Genomic DNA, 22,756 nt, shown 5'->3' with positions numbered 1-22,756 from the left:
GAGAAGTCGTCGCCTTGTTCGACCGAGCCACTCAGGACTGCGTTTACAATCCGCAATGAATCACTGTGATTGGTGTTGGCACAATCGATATGTACCTGGGAGTAACTAACCCAATCACGAAACACAGACGATTCTATAGTGTTTTAACTATCATCTAGTCTCGAAATATTTTCGCGAAATCTGCATGCCCCTACTAATCAGGAAACTTTAAATATCCAGAAATTTTCCGTGAGACATGGTTTTGACGTTTGCAGTTATCAACCCCCTTTATTCTCACAGTCGCGATTTCGCAAGCACAATCAAACCCATTCAGAGAGTGGCTACATTAATTCCAGGGGGCGACAACCCCCCCCCCCCCAACCCCGCACGGCGGGTCTACGCCCATGGTGCAAATTATTATTCATTAAAAATGTGCCTGGTGTCATTAACCTGCTGGGTACAAATTGGTTTTAACACCAATTTCGATAAAATGAAAACAGGTGAGCAAGTCTCCCCGAACTCGCCATCTAACCTCGGTGCGGCATGCATGCCCACTGACGGGAAAGGCAGCTGGATCTCTGGGCGATGATTGTTTCAGGGGAAGCCTTCATTTCACAGCTGAGAGAGCCACACCCGAAGTTCCCCCAAGTTCATGCTCGCTTTTTTATCACCGTTCTATCTTATTGTATAAACCGGTGTGGCATTAAATTTTGCGGTCGATTAGGATAGGTTAGCTACATTATAAATTCTTTAAAACATTGTGGATGGTTGGTTATATTAGGTAAGTATAGCTACATTTAAAATACTGTAAAATCATTTTATGGTCGCTTAGCAAATAACATTTTAATATTTAGCTATCCAGCGCTAGGAAACCGTGTACATGATTTCACAGTATCTTTAATGTAGCTATCCTTACCAAATCAACCGTCAACAATGTTTTAAAGTATTTATAAGTTAGCTAACCTAACCTAATTGACCATTAGTTATCATGAGTTACAATGAACCAAAAAAAAAAAAACCGAAGATGCACGATCGGGCGTTCGGCTCTCTCGTCTGTGAAAAGAAGGCTTCCCGGAGGCCCGGACAACTGCAGGAGGAGCTGACAGCGCGCCTCGCGGGCTGTGACCTTGACCCCGGAGGTCAAGGACAAGCAACACAGGCGCACTGCGTGAGGCGCCGGGTCATGGCGCGAGACCTGAGGCCTGGTTTCACGAGTAGTTCCGGGCGCCGCCGCTAGATAGTAGCTTAACATAACGTAATAACACAGCTTTGCGACAGCATTTTTTGCCAGGGACGCAAAACCAGCGGAAAATTAATTCACTTTTATTTTGTGGCGTGGCAAAACCACAAATTCTGCACCTCCTACTCGTTTATATGAAGAATTTGACTTTTCGTTACAAACCAGTATTATTTTTTGATTTATTGGGCATCTTAAATTTCGGGTAGCTGGCAGCCCGGCGGGAAACGATCAAAGTGTCGCCCCATAAACAACCAGCGCCATCCAAACCAATGCGCACAGCAATGTCCAAGTGCCAAACCCCCCCCCCCCCCCCCCCCCCCCCCGCGTGGTAGACTCTTTTCTGCTCTGTCCAACTCTTCTTCCGGAACCATCCTTCTGTTTCCTGTAATCAACCTGCTTGTCAATAATGCATGAAACTTTTGCATCCCACATGTCAGAGCCCAGGGTTTTCCCTGTGTCTATGCAGGTTTTACCTGGGCCCAACGTGTCTAGTTTTAGCCTAGAATAGTCAGTGAGGGGAGTTAGTCATGGCGCTAATCGCAGCCATGGCTGGCCAATCCCCTCCTAGCACATGATGCATGCTACCTCTCCTGCATGGCTAACAACCTGCATTGTTAGAGCGTATAGGCTTCGGCCTGAGAGTCTTTCCTACCCAGACCCCAACCGCACACTCATAGCTTTTAGTTAGGTTAGGAAAAAAAAGAAATCTTAAATGGCTTCTCCTAAGAAATTATTCGGTAAGTTGTTTATTTTTTTGACTTGACAACGTCTACTAAATCGATGAACGACGGCTGCATGCACGAAAAAGTGTCCCGTTACACACATTGTTCCGTTACGCTGTGTCCCGTTACGCTCATTGTACGCTTGCGCCGCATATATCTCTCTTCCACTTGACTGTTTATAAAGTGAAGTGAAAAGTTGATGTGGTTTTCATTGCTTATTACAACAACAATTTCGGCAATAAAGGTTAATTATTCTTGAATTTTAAAAATCTGATTACTAGTATAATTTCAAGTATTTATTCTTTTATTGTTAAATAAAAATGATTCAATTTTATTCATAAAGTATGCAATTATTTCATCAATGTTTTGTTATGTCACGTTAAACTATCGTCCGTAAACCGACTTTACAGACAACCAATTTTCTGGTAGTTACGGGTCCACTCGACAGATTATGTCACTTGTCGCGCAGATAATAATGGTCTGAGGTCGCACTGTAGAAGTCGCAGTTCTGTATCGCCCTCCTTATTCCTTGTGCCAGTGGCGACACGACCTGTCACAACTGGCCAATGGCGTCGCTGCGTCACGGGTTGGGAAGCCTAAGGCGTAGGCCCTACATCAAGTTCTGTCCCTGCCCGAATACGCCCGAATATTCACCTTCGGCCAACCTCGGGTTTATTTATATTTCTCTGTTTATTTTAATGTAGCTATACTAACCTAACTAACCGTCCATAGTGTTCTAAAGTGTTTTAATGTAGCTAACCTAACCGACCACTTTTAATATTTGAATTAATTTTTCCTACGCAAAAATAAAACAAATCCCGAGGTTGGCCGAAGGTGAATATTCGGGCGTGTTCGGGCAGGGACAGAACTTGTACAGGCTTCTCGTCACGGGTTACCACAGTCCGTCAGGCACAGGGCTGCCACCATGCGCAAGTTGACGGCACGCTTCCGTACCAACATCAGCATGTCATTCATATTCAGAGCTAAATTATAAATAATTTAAAATAATAATAATAATAATCAGTCAAGAGGACTGCTGACGGAAGTGAAAACTTAAAACTATAACCAAACAGTTGTTATTTATTAATATTAATAATAGAATTAAGAAAATACAAATATTATTTTAAATAAGAAATACTTACTTTGTAACATATAATTGTGTAACATAAAAAAATATTTTTTGATAAAAATCTGAGACTTTTTCGCAATTTTTACGAAAAAAATATTATCACACAACAAATTATTTTATCACGTTAGTAAAATAACTCCTAAATTACTATAAAATACGCATTGCAAAGTAATTGTAGGTATTAAAAAATAAATAATTATGTTTTTAATTTGTAGGTTATATTGCTACAAAGACTCCGTTTTCTTCGTTATTCAAACTATACATCTATATGAGAATATTAATATATTTTAGACTCAACTTTTTACTGCACAGTAATCGTGTACTTAAGATTTAAGATAAAAATTGAACAAAAACACAATTTGAACACTGCATACACACATTCGATTCACATATGCACAGCACTGATGCACAGGGACTGGAGACACGTACTGTCTGCGCGCGCACAACTGTGTTTATATATATACAGCTGACGTCACGTGACCATGTCGATGACGACTTACTTAAATTTACTCTCTATCCAAACCTTCCTATAGAAGTTTTCACTTCAAAAAAGTGTGACTTGTGAACAAATTGTAAATTTACTTTCTTAATATGGCTATTTTGGCTCGTACAACATTTCGATGTACAGAACACCATTAAAAAGTTTTTTTTTAAAATATTTTTAATAAAGGTGTAATCATTAAATTTTACACCTTCAGGTTGGTGCCCTGGTGTCCTTAAATTTTTAAAAATTTTGCTCTTCAAAAAAAATCTTTGTTTTTTGCGTATGCCTGCTCGATGTATTTTAAATAATACATAGGATTCATAGCTATTTAATAATTTTTAGAGTTTAAATGTAAACGAATCGGGAGACATCGGTAAACGTGTGTTTAAATACCAACATTTATGTTAATTTTTTGTGTGACCATGTGTGTTTGAGTGTAGCAGTTGATTTCTTGAAGGCACCAGTTAATGGTAAATTTCTATTTACGTGTTTGCTGTGTTTGTAGCTACCAGTTTCAGTAAAGTCAATTTGTGTGTATTGCATTCGATGGACAATTATGTCAGTTAATATCGCGAATTTACGTGCCAAATGTGGATTAACCCCTAGGTTAACCTACAACTCTTTATGACCAACAAACACCAACTTCCATCTCTAATAATGTCTCGTTAAAATTCTTAATTTTTTATGTCATAAATATCAAAACACGAAAATGTAATTTCGACATTTTATTAAAACGTTTGAATGTATTACAAACCCCTGGATCTTGAATCCGAAGAATTCGGGGATAACAACCTAGATCCTGATATGGGCTGGGCGGGGACGCACCACAACGCCGAAAAACCACAACGCCGAACGTACAATAAGGCCGAAAACCATAACGCCGAATGCCAAATTGACTACAACGCCGACAGCTAAAAAACTGCTGTGTACCACAACGCCGAATTACCACAACGCCGAAATACATTAACGCCGAAAAATGTCATTGCAGGACTGCCACAAAGGTTAGGTTAGGTTAGGTTAGGTAAGGTTAGGTTAGGTTAGGTTAGGCTAGGTTAGGCTAGCCTAGGTTAAGTTAGGTTGTGGTATTCCGGCCTTAAGATACATTTAAGAAACACACACAAATTCATTCAGTTGTTTTTCATTTTGCTCCTGTGACCCCCCCCCCCCCCCCCCAGCAACATTTTCGGCGTTACTGTATTTCGGCGTTGTGGTACACAGCAGTTTTCTAGCTGTCGGCGTTGCGGTCAATTTGGCATTCGGCGTTATGGTATTCGGCGTTATTGTACGTTCGGCGTTGTGGTATTTCGGCGTTGTGGTAACGACCCCAAAATTTCTTTGGTTTTACGCTATGTGTGGTTGAAAGTGTCGGAATCGTTAGTGGCCGTTTCAGAGAAGAAAATAAGGAATGAGGTTTAACCTTGAAGTTAAAGATCTGTTTACTTCCACACTCCTTGGTCAGTGACGTGTGTGGGAGAGTCCTCACAGTAGGCCGTAACTGATACTGTCCCGGTCGAGGCCTGTCCAAAACTGTCCGAACCTGTGACAGTCCATGTTCTTATCCGAATGTGAACGACGTCAACGGAAAACTGCCCTGTCTAAAACTGCGATGTCCGAAGTCCGAATCCACTTTCTTAAGTAGTCAGTAGAGCGTAGTACATATAGAACGGCCAAATACCTGTGTATTTTTCGAATGTTTTTGTTTATTTTCATGCATTGTACATTTTTGTAAAGTTTGTATTATTAATTTAACGTTTGCATTATGTAAGAGTTCGAGTATGTTTAGTTATTCGGTAAGGCAAAAGTAAATCTTATAAATTAATTCTAATCACACTTATAAAAATAAAATAATTCGAGTGTTCGGGCTTTGAAAAGCGCCGTTCTCCAACTGATAGCGTTAATCAATATTTCTTATTGGTCTTATTGGTCTTATTGGCTTCCTGTTACTAACTTATCATCCGTTACTTCCGTTTTACCTTTTTTTTTTTTTTTAACGGGAACCGGAAACAATAAATATCACGAGTGTTCTTCTGTGCTGCCAAAGGACACAAATTGGAATAAAAAGTTCAAGTTCACCACTATATTCTGACCATTGCCCACGACATCAATTACGTCAGAGGGTCGTGTGGGCCAATCAGGGACCAGTGTCCGTTAGACACAATTCAGAACACAGTATTGTAGACGGGCCTTATATCCACTGAATATGCTGTATTATCGTCTGTGATAACCGCACTGTCGCTGGGACGTAAATACCAAGTATATGTACTTATTTATTAACATACATACAAATATACATAACAAGATAAATCATAGTAATTAGAAGGAAAATTTTTCCGCTCAGAAAATGTTTTGGTAGAATATTACCATGTAGTGTTTCAAAAAAAATTTTTTTTACCAATATATATTTACATAATTTAAGAAAGGCTGAAATATATCATGAGTTTATTTTTCTTTGGACGGCTAAGTATTGTTCAAACAACAATTTTTTGTTTCTATCAGTTGGTAAGAAAGTAGCGTGTTTCCTTAACTCACAAATTTTAAGTGTGCCAATACGTTGTAAAGAAAGACCAAATGTATGATTTATTTGGTTGTGCTTGTATAAAAAATTTAATAAAATGTATTTTTGTCTTCTCTGAAAATTTTATAAGTAGGGACAGAAAACATTCGCGGGTTCAATGACCTCTAGGATGAACTTAATAGTTCTACGTACACTCGGTCAAATAACACCCTCTCATTGGCTGCTGTCTTGTGAAGGTGTGCCAACGTAGCGGCCTGTGATTCGACACACCTTCGGTTGAGTGTTTCTCATTGGCCCGGAGTCATCCAGGTGAGTTGTGAGCCAATAGCAGAGGCAGCACTGAGGTGTAACTATATGAATTTTAGGCTGTCGTGAAATGAATCCGCGAATTTTTCCGGTCTCCAGTTATAAGTGATAAATGTTTCGGTTAAGCAGAAAATTTTCCCAAAAATACTTTTCCGGAAAACTTGTATCTCAAGATGCAGGCAATCTGATTTACATAACTACACGCTATTTAAAACTGGAGGTTTTCTTCAGTTTCTGTAACCAGCTATATAGAGTACAGGAGGTATCAGGGGGCATCACACTACATTAAATACTTACACTATTTATCTACTCATTCATACCAAATTACACACTACAGTCTGTTATCAAATAGTAGGGAATACGGCAGAGAAATTCATTGTTTACTATGTAATACTATTTTTTTTAAGTTTTTAAAATCAAATTCATGGGATTTCCACTAGCCTAATGGATCCGCCAGAAGTGAATTGTAGAGGACGCGACCATCTTTTGCTGCTTCCGAATCCTCACAAGGGATGCGGTGCATTGATCGTCTTCTGTCAACTAAAACACAGTTTCTGAGGAATGCGACGACACTCGCATCCAATGATGTGTCCCTACGTCCATTAGCTTCGGAATCGTGTTTTTTTTTTATTTTGACGTGACATCTAAAAAACCGATGAACGCCGGCTGCACGCACGAAAAAGGATGACTCATTGTCCCGTTACGCTAGGGTGACCAAATCATAAACTTGACAAAACGGGACACATCCGCGGAGGGTTTGGGGGCGATACCCTCCAGCTAAAGGGGAGTCCGAGGGGCCTGCATCGAGACGTAATCATTGAAACATGCTCTTTTTTTGCTAATTTGAGACCTATAAATATTTTTCAATTTACCTATGAATATGTAATTTAATTTAAATTGTGAGGCGTATAATAAATAAAAACAAAAAAATTGCAGTGAATACTTAATAATACTTAAAAACATAATTAAACAAGGTAACTAAAATGGGCGAGTTCAACTGTCGAGGAGAGGGGAATACGGTCCGAGGAGAGGCGCGACAAAAGTGTATCATCAATCCAACGTAAATACGGGACATTTAGGCGTCCCGGGAGACTTTTTCGGAACCCCGTGTACGATCGTTAAAAAACGGGACAATCCGGTTTTTACGGGACGTTTGGTCACCCTACGTTACGCTCATTGTACGCTTGCGCCGCATCTATCTCTCTTCCACTCGATTGGAAGAACCATCGATTTGACTTTTTCGAGGCACATTAAACTTGAAACACTCCCATTCGTTTCCTACTTTTCCTATCATCGTCCTATCCTAAACACAATAACACAGATTGGAAGAAGTTAAATAGTAAACATGTATAAAAGTTATAGTTAAAATAATCTGTTCGTTAAAGTAATAAACATATTTGCATTAATGAGTGCAAATAAAAGTAAATTTATGAATTAAATTGTAGATTTCATTTCACTCCTTCTTTGTATCCATACAAAATAGTGAAAATTCAATAAAAATGATTCAATTTTATTCGTAAAAGTATGCAATCATTTCATCAATGTTTTGTTATGACGTTGTCACGTTAAACTTCGTCCGTAAACCGACTTTACAGACAACCAATTTTTTGTTTTTAATATTACTTTAGATTTTTTGCATGAGATTTGTTTAAGACATTAGAAGCTTAAGTGATAACTCAAATAGAGACAAATATAAAAACGTTCATTAGTATTACCGAAAAAAATGAACTTAAGCTTACACGGCTTTATAATTCTCGTTATAAATATTTTAATATTCTGAGATTGCTAAAAAATATGTTATATTTTTAATTTTTACTGCTTGAATTTAAACAGTCACTATAATTTAGTTAGGTAAATATGTAGTGAAGCGGTATTTGCAAAAAAAAATGTTTAAAATCCGAAAATACTTTTATTATATGCTCTTTCACTTCCTCTTTTCATTAAACCCGGCGGAGATAAAAAAAAAATTCCAAATACTTTAGGAGATATCGCGGTTCTTATTTAGCAATACATGACCTGTGCTATCATTTAACCGGAGCAATTTTTTATTTTATTTTGCCGTGTGTTCGTGAATGCCTAAATAATTAAAATGGTCGATTAGATCAGGTCAGTTACATTATAAATACTTTCAAAATAAGCGGAAATTAAAAATGATGTGAATTAATTTTAATGGTTGTTTAGTTTTAAAGTATTTATAATGTAACTAACCTGACCAAACAAACCGGGACAAAGGATGAACAGTAGGAACTCACGTAATTTTTTTTACTTATTACTTGGGCAACAATATCCAAATAACAAATAAAACATTAAAATTTGAAACGTTAAAAATTCACCTAAGTTAGAAGCGGGTACAATTCCTTTGCCATTAGTAGAAAATGATGTAGTCGTTCACCTACGTCGCGGGGAAAAAAAAATTCATACTCGTAAACAAGAAACAATAATAATGCCGCATGAATGCACAGGTATTGTGATGAAAATTAAAAAATTCGATATCTCCTAAAGTATTTGGAACTTCTTATCTCCACCGGGTTTAATGAAAAGAGGAAGTGAAAGAGCATATAATAAAAGTATGTTCGTATTTTAAAAATATTTTTCGCAAATACCGCTACACTACATATTTAACTTTATTTATTTTAAATTGGTCGTTATTGATGTTTAGCTAAATTAAAGTATTCATTCACGACTAAAAATGGCTAGGTACGTACGCATTAGTGCCAACAACTGTAAACAGGTGGTGCTGGCAGTTTAAGTATTCAGGTTACCATCCATCCGTTTGAAATGCTTTATGGTTACGTAAAAAATAATAATTGGAAAATCAAAATATTTGAGTTATCTAATATGTACTACTTTTACTTAACTGTGCAGTCTTAGTGTCGAGTTCGGACAACACATTATTATGTAAACAAATACCTAAGCGTGTGTTGGGCCCAGTAAGAGCTGAACCTGCTGCCAGCCAGGGCGTACCAACTCTTATTTATTTATTTATTTATCGTCTTTATTGGTGGCGAAATTAAGGCGGTACGCCTTTTCTTACACATAACCGCTTTTCTGTAATTACATCAAATAGTGGAATATTAAAAATTAAGTATTATATAAGCAGATGTTGACTAAATATTAAGAGAACAAATTAAAATTTTAACTTAATGTTCAAATATTAACTATTACAAAATATTCAACCATAACTAATTTAAAGTAATTAAATATTAAGCATAGACATAACTTACATAAAAAGGAAAGTAATTAAACATACAGCAAATAGTATCAAAACCGGGAAAAAATAGGTGCTACTACATTAAAAGCAGTCACACACACAGATTCAAGCAGCTCGTGTTCGGAACAAGGCGTGGACTCCCGCGGCGGAGGCCCGCAGTATCTGGTCACATGGCCACGGTCAGGCCTTGCGACACACGGCCGCCGCTGTCGGGACGACACAGTGGAAGCTAGTGATGGGCAGAACGGTTCTTTTGACCGAACCGGTACTTTCGGATCAGTTCCGTGAAAGATTCGTTCAGAACGATTCGTTCATCTCGGTCATTTCGTTCTTTTCTGTGAATAGGATCTGGCTCTTTTATCAGGTGTCGTAACTCGTTCATCCTTTAGAGTATTGGCTACGTGTTTGCTTCCAGCCTCCCCTCGTTATCGCGTGACCCGATAACGAGAGGAGGCTGGATCGCGTGGGTGGTTATCTTTATCTACTCTGCATGGGTAAATGAAATTTCAAACGTCTAGTTGTATACTGACTGTTATAAAATTATTGACTGTTGATCGCTGCAAATGCTTCATGCAGTGATTCTATATAATACGGGAGCATTAAATCTAAGAATGTTAGGTACGAAAGTGATCTTTCTTAACTTTAATTTGTAATCGCACTATTATAGCTAGTACTTGAACATTGCTTTTCGTAGCCAGTGAATCACAGTTGCGTATATGAAACAAGATTATTTATATTGTATTACTTTTTAAGTTACAAATATTAATATACAGGCTATTTACACTCTAGAGAGAGTAAAGTGTTTACATGTAGACCAACACATTTAGAGAAAAAAGAAAAAAATTGAATACTACTACTGCGATTCAGTATGAAGAGAGAAAAATGAAGTAGGTACATTAATTAACACCTAAATGGTAAGTGTGAACATTTGTAGTTACTTTCCCTGTTATTTTTAATTCCATGTTTTTTTTCCCCCCAAATTTGTGTATGTGAATGTGAAAACGCAATTTTAAACCACTACTTAACAGTTGACATTTTCAGGTATAGATACTTTTCATGTTACCCTATTTTATTTGATCAGTTATCGTTTGCTCTTATGAACATGCTCACGCTGCGATTACTAATTCTTCAGACTCCTGACGTCATGAATCATTTCACGAACGAATCAGACCGGGCGCGTGGCCGGTACTCTCATCTCGTTCTCTCGTTCTCTCCGCGTTTTCGTTCTTCCGAATCTTTCAAGGTACCGGCTCTCAAAGAGCCGGTTCTTTACATCGCGAACGAATCGCAAGATTTCGTTCTCTCAAAGATTCGTTCTTTTTGAACGAATCGTTAACGAACGACCCATCACTAGTGGAAGCTACTGCGGGGATTCCCACGACTCACACAGGCCGCGTCTGTGGGGAAGCCTTCTTCTCACAGACGAGAGAGCCAAAACCCCAAGTTCCCCGAAGTTCACGTTTTTTTCCCGTATCTTTAATGTAGCTATCCTAACCTAATTGACCATTAGTATCCTTTTATCAACACCTCCATATTTATTTACGATTTTGTTTCCTAACCTAACTATAACTAAGTGTGTTTTGGAGGGTCCGGGTTAGGGAGGGACCTAGGTGCGTCTCAGGCCGAAGCCTATACGCCTGGTCATGCTGGGATCAGCCATGCAGGGAGAGGGTCGCATGCATCGTGTGCTAGGAGGGGATTGGCCAGCCACGGCAGCGATTGGCGCCATGACTAACTCCCCTCGCTCTTAAATCTAGATTATAACTAGAGATAGGTTGGGCCCAGGTAAAACCTGCATAGACACAGGGAAAACCCTGGGCACATTCATGCGGGATGCAAATTGGCATGCATTACATGTATTTACAATGAACCAAAAAAAAACCGAAGATGCACGATCGGGCGTTTGGCTCTCTCGTCTGTGAAAAAAAGGCTTCCCGCGTCTGTGCATGCTAGGTTACTTTTCTTTCAACCCCCTCTGTTTATCTCTCCGTTAACGTAAAAACTAACATATCGTGGATTTTAATTTTAAATTATTTTTATAGTTTATGTGCTACATTTAGTTACAAATTGTATGTTGAATGCTGAAGAAAATGTACTGACCTACTTACGTATTAACGCAACAGCAGCTACATATTTGGAATATTGTAAAAATCACATGAAGAGTTGGTTAGGTCAGGATAGCTACATCTTAAATTGGTAATTCATAAGCAACCATAAAATATATTATAGTTTTTTATGATAGCTATAATAAACCAACCAACCGTCCTCAATGTTATTTTTAGCGCAACTTCTGATGCAGTGGCGTTGTAAATGTAAATGCAAATAATTTATTATTTTTAACGATTATTACTAATTTATGTTACTGTAAGAATGTTAAGTTTGGTTAGCTACCTACATTAAAAATATTGTAAAATAATTGGCTGGAAATTATTCAAAATGGAGATAGTTTAACGTAACCAATTGCCTTTATTATTTGACTGAGATACCTACGTTAAGCTAATCAACGGTGAAAGAATGTTTGTTGTAGCTTGATTACCTGGACAACTATTCCCGGCCCGTGTTATTATCCTGGTGTGATGTCGTGCGAGCTTCGGTGTAGTTCGGAAGTGTTCGGCGCGCGTGTAACCGTCGCCGCGAGCTGGCAACGTCGCGCCGGATCCGTCAGCTCGCAGCGCTCGCGGGCTACTGGCGGCCGGCGACAGTTGGCGGCCTTGACTCGACCGCCGCGCTGCCTGGCGGCCGGCGGGGGAACCCCGCGCGCGGCTGGCGAGACAGAGAGAGATTGAGGTTATGTGTACCGCATCGTGGTACGTGTTACCACACTTAACTATCGTACACCGTCATTCTGCTCGTGTACGGTGCAAGCTCCATGTGTGACACCAGCCACAGTGCTGAAATCCATAACATAGAGACCTGCAAAATTCGCGGGTTCAATGACCTCCAGGATAGACTCTACTACACTCTACACACTCGGGCAAATGCCAACTGTTCATTGGCTGCTGACTTGTGAGTCGTCTCGACTGAGTGTCTGTGATTCGACACTTCTTTGAGCGAGGGTCGCTAACTGGCCCTCATTACTCCAGATTAACAGTGAACCAGTGACAGTAGCAGCGCTAAGGTATAATTATTTGAATTTTAGCATAACACGAAATGAACCCGCGAATTTTGCAGGTCTCTAGCCATAACAAATATATTTGTTTTATATATAAAAAAAGGGGGGGTTGTCTGTAAAGTCGGTTTACGGAAGATAATTTTACTTGATAACGTCATAAGAATACATTGATGAAAAATTGCATACTTTTTAATTTTCAAATATTATTTACAGTTTTTGCAAATTTAATTTTAATAATTTGTTTAAATATAATCACGAACAATTATTTAAAAAAAAAAAACCGCCTCAACCTGTTTGATATTACAGAAGATTTTCTCGCGCGGTGGTTGGCCGGTTCTTGCACGCTCGGCTGAGGCGGAACGTGACAATTTTTCGTACGTGCAGCCGGCGTTCATAGATTTATAAGACGTTATCACGACAAAAATATTCATTTATATCTGCCTGAGAAGTTTTATTGTTGTGACACTTGAACGGCAAGATAACACGCATGGACACAATCACACCATTAAAATCGTTTTCTTTATTAACCTTCGAAATTTATTTTAGTCAACAAAAAAAAATTTTTTTTTTTTTTTTAACTAAGTTCCAGTGGCGAATTCTATAGGGATAAGCTGGTAATTACCTCTCTCCCCCGGAAATTATGAAAAAAAAAAAAAAATATTGCAGAATATCAGTGAAGACTGTATGTTATTTGGGCGATGCAAGGTGAGCTTTTAGCGAAGCCACGCAGCTTACGGCCTCTATTGTAGGCTCTTATGTCGGTGTGTTACTGTCAAAAGTAATGTAATTTTTTTTAATACAAGGGTTCAAATTTTATTTTGACGCGACAACGTCTAATAAATCGATGAACGCCGGCTGCACGCACGGAAAAGGATGACTCATTGTCCCGTTACGCACATTGTCCCGTTACGCTTTGTACCATTACGCTCATTGTACGCTTGCGCCGCATCTATCTCTCTTCCACTAGATTGGAAGAACCATCGATTTGACTTTTTTAAGGCACGTTAAACTTGAAACACTCCCATTCGTTTCCTACTTTTCCTATCATCGTCCTATCCTGAACAGAATAACACAGATTGGAATATGTTAAATAGCAAACATGTAAAAAAGTTATAATTAAAATAATCTCTTCGTTTAAGTAATAAACATATTTTAATTAATGAGTGCAAATAAAAGTAAATTTATCAATTAAATTGTAGATTTAATTTCACTCCTCTGTATCCATACATAATAGTGATAATTCAATAAAAATGATTCAATTTTATTAATAAAAGTATGCAATCATTTCATCAATGTTTTGTTATGACGTTGTCACTTTAAACTATCGTCCTTAAACCGACTTTACAGACAACAATTTTTTTTAATATAAGGGTTAACATTTAATTTTTGTTAAAAAAAATATTTTCCCACCCCCTTTTCCCGAAAAATAATTTTTTTTTTCAACTGCCCCTGCTAAGGTTATAATGAGAAGTGTTGGTACTATTATTATTGTTTGTGTTAGGTAATATTATCGTACAATTATTATTATTTATCTGAAATTTACTGTGTTATTGTAGGACTCTTACTGCCTCAAAACTTCGGGAGTACGAGAATTATGGTAAACCGCTCGAAGACTAGGACCGCATGAGGAGAAAACTGACGTGACCTTCGTGGATCTAACCGATAGTAATTTTCCTCCATATATATACATATACACGTCGTTTTGTTTTGTTTCACGTGTTGGACGGAAATACCATGCGCTGTGGGGACTTTGGTAGCCACGAAATGGAGGTGGCGTCGTTGAATCTTAAACCACTGGTTGTTCTAGCTTTCAATATTGATAAGGTAAAAATGATATGACAAAACAGAAAAATATGACCTGAATTTTTATTTTCAAAAACAATGGTGCATTGGGTAATTTTTTTTTTTTTTTTTTTTAAAAATAAGCGAAAACTTTTATAGGAAGGTTTGGAAAGGGAGTAAATTCATGTAAGTCGTCATCGACATGGTCACGTGACGTGTTAATTTTTTATAGCCTATTTCAAGGATAAAACTTATTTTATTCTATTTTATCTTTATTTTCCCAGGAAATTTTAACATATTGGATATTTTTTTAGTAGGTAGTTAAGCTGATGTTATGTTTTTTTTTCTTTTGTTTATTTATTTACTATGCGAATTTCTTCAAATGTCAGGTATTGATTTATTAGAGATAATGTTGATTATTTGTAGATTTATGTTAATAATTTTTTATTCTTTCAATGAAAAAACTTCATATCTTCTATTTTTAAAGATATTATTGGTAGGGGCAAAACTTATGGGTTCGCGTCACCGACATGCTAGTGATATAATACCAAAAATAAATGGCATATTAAATTATAGACAAAAATCACTCTACATTTTGATTGCTGTAGTCCGTTGCATGGCAGTAAGCACAGAGTTACACAAATATCACGCATTCTTACCAGCAAACGAGATGACGGACAAGAATACACCTACTGGCTTACAATCATTATTTAATAACATGTCGACGAGTTACAACAAAAATTATGCATTATCTCTGAAATAAATTTGTTCTGTACTTACTGCACAAATCCCTGAATCACGGAACACAAGTCTAGAATGCGCACGAACTAGCTTATTTATTACAATACAAAAGAATAATGTTGATTGGAATCACGCATGGATACTCTAAATGCTATGAATTGAAACATATTTGTGAAATTACGATGAATTATTGTATTTACTATCACACAAACTGTTCATTAAATCATAAGCCCCTTACTTTAAATGGGAAAACATCATTTCTTTACATTCGTGTACGCCCCGAGAGCAACTGGCCAATCAGATTGCTGGTACGCACTAACCAAGGATAAAGCCACATTTTGTCGCTTCTGTTACCAATTGTTTATTCTGTGCCCACAATGTCCTTAATTGTTAAGAGTCCGAAGGGCTTAACAAGCAGGTCTGCTATTGGCCGGATAAATAAAATAATTTAAAATAACCTAAACTTAATTGTGATAAGCCGAAACAGTCTGAGATACCTGTAGGCCTATACGTTAAGTAATTAAAAAATGAAATGAAATAGTGTCCAAAGAATAATAATGCTGCCAATGAGAAATAAAACAAATATCAGATTAATCATTAAAAAATTGGGTGTTTGTAAAGTCGGTTTACGGACGATAGTTTAACGTGACAACGTCATAACAAAACATTTATGAAATGATTGATCCAGAAGAAAATTAAATATCATATTCGGCCTGAGACTGAGCCGTAATAGGTTTTTGCAATCAAACCATTTAGGCATTAAAAATATTATATTCTTTGAGGAAGAAATTTTTTTAAATTTTTCTATCTTTTGTATGATAAAATCTACCTCTGCATACTTTTATGAATAAAATTTAATCATTTTTATTGAATTATCACTATTTTGTATGGATAGGCTACAAAGAAGGAGTGAAATGAAATCTACAATTTAATTGATAAATTTACTTTTATTTGCATTCATTAATTCAAATATATTTATTACTTTTATAGTGTCGCGCGCGCCGTATTTATTTTTACAAGTACAAAAATGGAAGTATTGCAGCGGCCGGGATTCAATCCGTCAACCTTCGGATTGGCCACACGGCCACGAGGCCATATTGAAAACAATTGTTTTATATGTTATATATATATTTATAAAATTTTTGTTTTGTGTTGTGGAAGTTTTAAAAACGTATGTAGTCCGCCATGTTTATTTCTTATAGTGGTAGGCAGGAAATTAATAACCGTACCGATTGTGCTGAAAATCGGTGGACGATCGTTAAATTAAATAATAATAATAATTCAAACGACGAAAATATTATTGAAAAGTCAAATCAATTGTTGTTCCAATCGAGTGTAAGAGAGATGCCACGCATGCGTACAATGAGCATAACAGGACACATAATACGTAATACGTTTTTGACGTGACAACGTCTAATAAATCGATGAACGCTGGCTGCACGCACGAAAAAGTGTCCCGTAACGCACATTGTCCCACTACGGATTTGTCCCGTTACGCTCATTGTACGCATGCGTGGCATCTCTCTTCCACTCGTTTGGAAGAACCGCCGATTTGACTTTTCAATCATGTTTTCGTCGTTTGAATTATTAATATTATATAATTTAACGATCGTCCACCGATTTTCAGCACAATCGGTTCGGTTATTTAAAATGATGTTAAATTTTCAAATACGTTTTTAACGAAAAATGGTGTTTTACAGTTAAACCTAATAATCCAAATTACACCCGGGATCTTTTGTACAATGTTTTAAAAAATATAGTAACACATAAATACGTTTGGTGTATTTGGGATGCATATTTGTTATAAAATCATATAAAAACGAAATATTATTCCCCTACCGTGCTGAAATCTACGGTGACGGACGCGAACCGAACGAATCGCAATATCTATCACCTGCCGCGGGAACCAGGCACTCGTTAATACATATATTCCTTTGTTTATCGCGAGGGGCGTTATTATTAATGAATTATAAATAAAATTTCGTGCCCGGGGCCACAATTGCATATCATTTTGAGATCTGGAAGACATAAAAACATAAAATATTCTCGACCAATTTTAATCTTTGGTTTTGATTGCTTATTACAACAACAATTTCGTCAATAAAGGTTAGTTATTCTTGCATTTTAAAAATCTGATTACTAGTATAATTTCAAGTAGGCCTATTTATTCTTTTATTATTAAAAAAGTAGCATCCGTCGGCGAGTGCAGTAATAATAGGTTATGTTACAATTGACTAAAAAATTATGGTGATTCATATAATTGATGATAGATATTTGATAACACTTTATTTATATGAAAACTTGTTCATAATAATTTTTAAACGAAAAAATAATTTGGTTTTCATTACTTATTACAACAACAATTTCGGCAATAAATGTTAATTATTCTTCCATTTTAAAAATCTGATTACAAGTATAATTTCAAGTATTTATTCTTTTATTGTTAAAAAAAGTAGCAACCGTCGGCGAGTGCAATAATAATAGGTTATGTTACAATTGACTAAAAAAATTATGGTGATTCATATAATTGATGATAGATATTTGATTACAGTTTATTTATATGAAAACTTGTTCATAATCATATTTAAACTTTATAGCTAAACGCCAGTTTTAAAATTAATTTCAAGTCATCTACACGTGAACTGTTTCGTCGACTGTTTATAAAGTGAAGTGAAAAGTGAATGTGGTTTTCATTGATTATTACAACAACAATTTCGGCAATAAAGGTTAATTATTCTTGCATTTTAAAAATCTGATTACTAGTATAATTTCAAGTATTTATTCTTTTATTATTAATATAAAAATGATTCAATTTTATTCATAAAAGTATGCAGTCATTTCATCAATGTTTTGTTATGACGTTGTCACGTTAAACTATCGTCCGTAAACCGACTTTACAGACAACCACTTTTTTTTTAAATTGCGAAGAACTGTTCGTGGAAACGTGCGCACAATTACCTGTACTTTCTTACAAGTGTAGTTCGTTGCTTCCCAAACTGGTTTTGGATGGTGAGTTATGGGTGAGTGAGCATGCCTGACCAGTCAGCTAGCAAGGCAATGTGTGGCGTTGTCGTGTGATCACTTCCTTAACGTATGTTATGTTCAATCTGAACCGACGCATCTAGTAACAATCACTCACGTGAACATCTGACCCTTGAACACCTCTGCCACGCAGTAGTGCAGGCACTGCAGGCCCAGGCAAGAGAAACACCTCCAGCTGTGTAGCGAGTCGCACGAGCCGCGCGAGCCACACGAGCCACACGAGCCACACGAACCACACGAGCCACACGAGCCACGCGAGCCGCGCGAGCCGCGCGAGCCACACGAGCCACACGAGCCACACGAGCCACACGAGCCACGCGAGCCACACGAGCCACACGAGCCGCGCGAGCCGCGCGAGCCACACGAGCCACACGAGCCACACGAGCCGCGCGAGCCACACGAGCCACACGAGCCACACGAGCCACACGAGCAACACGAGCCACACGAGCCGCGCGAGCCGCACGAGCCGCGCGAGCCACACGAGCCACACGAGCCGCGCGAGCCACACGAGCCACACGAGCCGCGCGAGCCACACGAGCCACACTAGCCACACGAGCCACACGAGCCACACGAGCCGCGCGAGCCACACGAGCCACACGAGCCACACGAGCCACACGAGCCGCGCGAGCCGCGCGAGCCACACGAGCCACACGAGCCGCGCGAGCCGCGCGAGCCGCGCGAGCCACACGAGCCACGCGAGCCACACGAGCCGCGCGAGCCGCGCGAGCCACACGAGCCACACGAGCCACACGAGCCACACGAGCCGCGCGAGCCGCGCGAGCCACACGAGCCACACGAGCCGCACGAGCCACACGAGCCGCGCGAGCCGCGCGAGCCACACGAGCCACACGAGCCACGCGAGCCACACGAGCCACACGAGCCGCGCGAGCCGCGCGAGCCACACGAGCCACACGAGCCACACGAGCCACACGAGCCGCACGAGCCACGCGAGCCACACGAGCCACACGAGCCGCGCGAGCCGCGCGAGCCACACGAGCCACACGAGCCACGCGAGCCACACGAGCCGCGCGAGCCGCGCGAGCCACACGAGCCACACGAGCCACACGAGCCACACGAGCCACACGAGCCGCGCGAGCCGCGCGAGCCACACGAGCCACACGAGCCACGCGAGCCACACGAGCCACACGAGCCGCGCGAGCCGCGCGAGCCACACGAGCCACACGAGCCACACGAGCCACACGAGCCGCACGAGCCGCGCGAGCCACACGAGCCACACGAGCCACACGAGCAACACGAGCCACACGAGCCACACGAGCCGCGCGAGCCACACGAGCCACACGAGCCACACGAGCCACGCGAGCCACACGAGCCACACGAGCCACACGAGCCGCGCGAGCCACACGAGCCACACGAGCCACACGAGCCACACGAGCCGCGCGAGCCACACGAGCCACACGAGCCGCGCGAGCCACACGAGCCACACGAGCCGCGCGAGCCACACGAGCCGCGCGAGCCACACGAGCCACACGAGCCACACGAGCCACGCGAGCCACACGAGCCACACGAGCCACACGAGCCGCGCGAGCCACACGAGCCACACGAGCCACACGAGCCGCGCGAGCCACACGAGCCACACGAGCCGCGCGAGCCACACGAGCCACACGAGCCACACGAGCCGCGCGAGCCACACGAGCCACACGAGCCACACGAGCCACACGAGCAGCGCGAGCCACACGAGCCACACGAGCCACGCGTGCCACACGAGCCAGACGAGCCACACGAGCCACGCGAGCCACACGAGCCACGCGAGCCACACGAGCCACACGAGCCACACGAGCCACACGAGCCACACGAGCCACGCAAGCCACACGAGCCACACGAGCCGCGCGAGCCACACGAGCCACACGAGCCACACGAGCCACACGAGCCACACGAGCCACACGAGCCGCGCGAGCCGCGCGAGCCACACGAGCCACACGAGCCACACGAGCCACGCGAGCCACACGAGCCACACGAGCCACGCGAGCCACACGAGCCACACGAGCCACACGAGCCACACGAGCCACACGAGCCACACGAGCCGCGCGAGCCACACGAGCCACACGAGCCACACGAGCCACACGAGCCACACGAGCCACACGAGCCACACGAACCGCGCGAGCCACACGAGCCCAGCCGGACCTGTTGGCCTCGACCTCGCTGATGGTCCCGAGGCAGCGTCTCTTGCGACCTGTGTAACCCCCCCCCCCCCTTTACCCTCTCCACAAAGGCGAACTGGACCCTGTTTTCCTCCAGCCAAGGAGTATGCCTATAGAAGAAGAGAGAGATTTCACTCCCAGGTTGAACCTCTTTCCTTATTTTTTTCTCGGATAACCACCACTATGTAATGTAATAATACCAACAACCAGCATTAAATAAACCATGTAAAAATGTATTTTAAATACGTATTTTATTAATGCATAATGTTAAATTATGGTTTTAAAATAGTTTTCGAACGATTTTTTATTTATTAAATGTATGAACCAAAAATTGAATTCAATGTTAAAGTTTAAGAAGGTAATTTTTTTTGTCCCAATACCGCAGGATCTAGGGCTCCATATTGTGTAGGATCTAGGGTGTCATTTTTATTCCAGATTAATGGAAATATTTTTAATTCCGCCTCCTCCCCCCCCCCCCCCCTAACATTTTTTTAAAAAATTAGAATCGTTCGGAGAATAACTTAGGTTATCATCTATCCATCAAATTAATAACTTATTCTGAAGTCCAACAAATACACATAACCTAACAACCCCATGTTTACTTGTAGATTGTCAAATCTTTATTTTCAACTAAAAATTTTCACATCGTTTCTAGGCTTAATATTTTCACAGTGCGGCACCCAACATCTTCTTCCAAAAGTTTTCTTCTTAACTTTTTCCATCTCAAATTTCTAAATAACTCAAACTAATACCAAATTGCATTCGTTTCAAATTCAAACTATAACAGTTTTAAATTTTTAAACGAACAGTGACAGCAACACCTACATTCAAAATATCAAAGAAATAAGGTATTTAGCATGAATGATTTTAAACAAGCAAACTTAAGTAAATTTCGAAAATAAAATCAGAGTCCTTCATCAAAGTCAAATTATTCAACATAAAATTATAAAATTATAAAGTTTAAATACCTTTCTCACGTTGGCACAAATCTTTTACACACAGTCTTCAAGAAACCATCGCAGGCCTCCAGCCACTACACTCAGCAGTGATGTATACCGTGAGTGTATCCACACAGTTTGGAGGCGTGACATGACACGCGACTACAGGACAGCATCCCATGTTACTCAAGGTATTAAAACTGAGCATTAGTTTAAAAATAAATTGTCTCTTAGCGATCGGCGGGGGGTTCTGCTAATTCTGGCAATTAAAATAAAGTTTATACTAATCCTTGGAAGTTTACGTCAAAATGTAATTTTTTTTTCCTTACTTTACTACAAAATCGGCTTTCCAACTTGTGGCAAAATGTATAAAAAAAAACACAAATTACATTCATTAATTTGTCTTAAGGCCTGGTATAAGACGTCATGTTTAATTTTTTTTTTTTAATTTCAGCGCTCATAATAAAATTTCAACTAGATACTTCCCTTGCATTAGATTTTCTCCCACACATATTTTCAACTCATATTCACTAAGCCTTGAGGCGTGTGCCCCTCCTCGCGAGAGTTTAACTTTGTTTTGCTATAATTCTGTTGCTGTCATTTAGGACGTATTTCTTTCTTTAGCTCTAGTTGCCCTTTAGTTGTATTGTCTACTGAGCAGTAGTTTGTGTTTAGTCTGTTTTTATTATACTGTGTTCATATTCATTTAGGTAATCTAATTTGCACAGAGACGTGGGGACAATTATTTATTACACTCGTACCACATGTAAGAGACTCTGGCTGGGTTGCAGTACCTGGGTGAGCACAAGTGACAGTTGGCAATGGAAGAGTTGGTAGCAAGTGTCGCGAGTGCGCTGCTGGCGGCTGTGACGTCACTGACTGACACCGGGACGAGTGTGTGGGCCGACGCGCGGCAGTTGCGATGCGCGACGGGAGTGAATGCCCGGCAGCACGGGAGCGAGTTACCGGACAGCGCGTGTGGTCGCTGAAGGAGTCTTGTGCGAGGCGCACGCGACCCAGACGGCTGCAAGCACACCCGACGGGGCCTGAGCTGGGGCCTTTCGACAACTGCAAACCACGAGACATTCAAGTAAGGTCGTCGCCATTTGCCCACCCCTCGACTCGTCTTTTACGCACTCCCATGCAATATTACGAGTCACCAAGATTCTTGAAAAACTCTTTTTATACTCGTCTGTGCTGATTGAGCGCCGCCTCTGAAAGATTCGGTCCCCGAACTTTGATCGTTTAAATCATTTAGTGATATTTCTACAGTGACTTTAACGTTTGCGGAGATGATTAGCTGCAAGATTAGCTTTTACGAACAACGTATTTAAGAGAACACATAATGCTAAAGACTGGAAGTTTTTTTGTTTAAATCATTTAATTTCTCCACTTC

At 40.2% G+C, this 22,756-nt stretch overlaps 1 protein-coding gene across 1 annotated transcript in view; it reads right to left on the bottom strand.

The window, feature by feature from the left end:
• LOC134539275 (uncharacterized) overlaps window positions 1-22,446 on the bottom strand; it is a 133,757-nt gene extending 111,311 nt beyond the window's left edge. Inside the window, exons 1-3 of the mRNA XM_063381098.1 lie at window positions 22,327-22,446; window positions 18,361-18,407; window positions 12,123-12,349 (exon numbers count right to left, since the gene is read on the bottom strand). Of these exons, the coding sequence (XP_063237168.1) occupies window positions 12,123-12,349; window positions 18,361-18,407; window positions 22,327-22,446 (394 nt within the window). The remainder of the gene's footprint in view (window positions 1-12,122; window positions 12,350-18,360; window positions 18,408-22,326) is intronic.
• Between the last annotated feature and the right edge of the window lie 310 nt (window positions 22,447-22,756).

Source organism: Bacillus rossius, chromosome 15, assembly GCF_032445375.1.
Source record: "Bacillus rossius redtenbacheri isolate Brsri chromosome 15, Brsri_v3, whole genome shotgun sequence".
NCBI lineage: Eukaryota > Metazoa > Arthropoda > Insecta > Phasmatodea > Bacillidae > Bacillus > Bacillus rossius.
The sequence above is the reverse complement of the archived record's forward strand: the minus strand, read 5'-3'. Positions and strand labels throughout refer to the sequence as shown.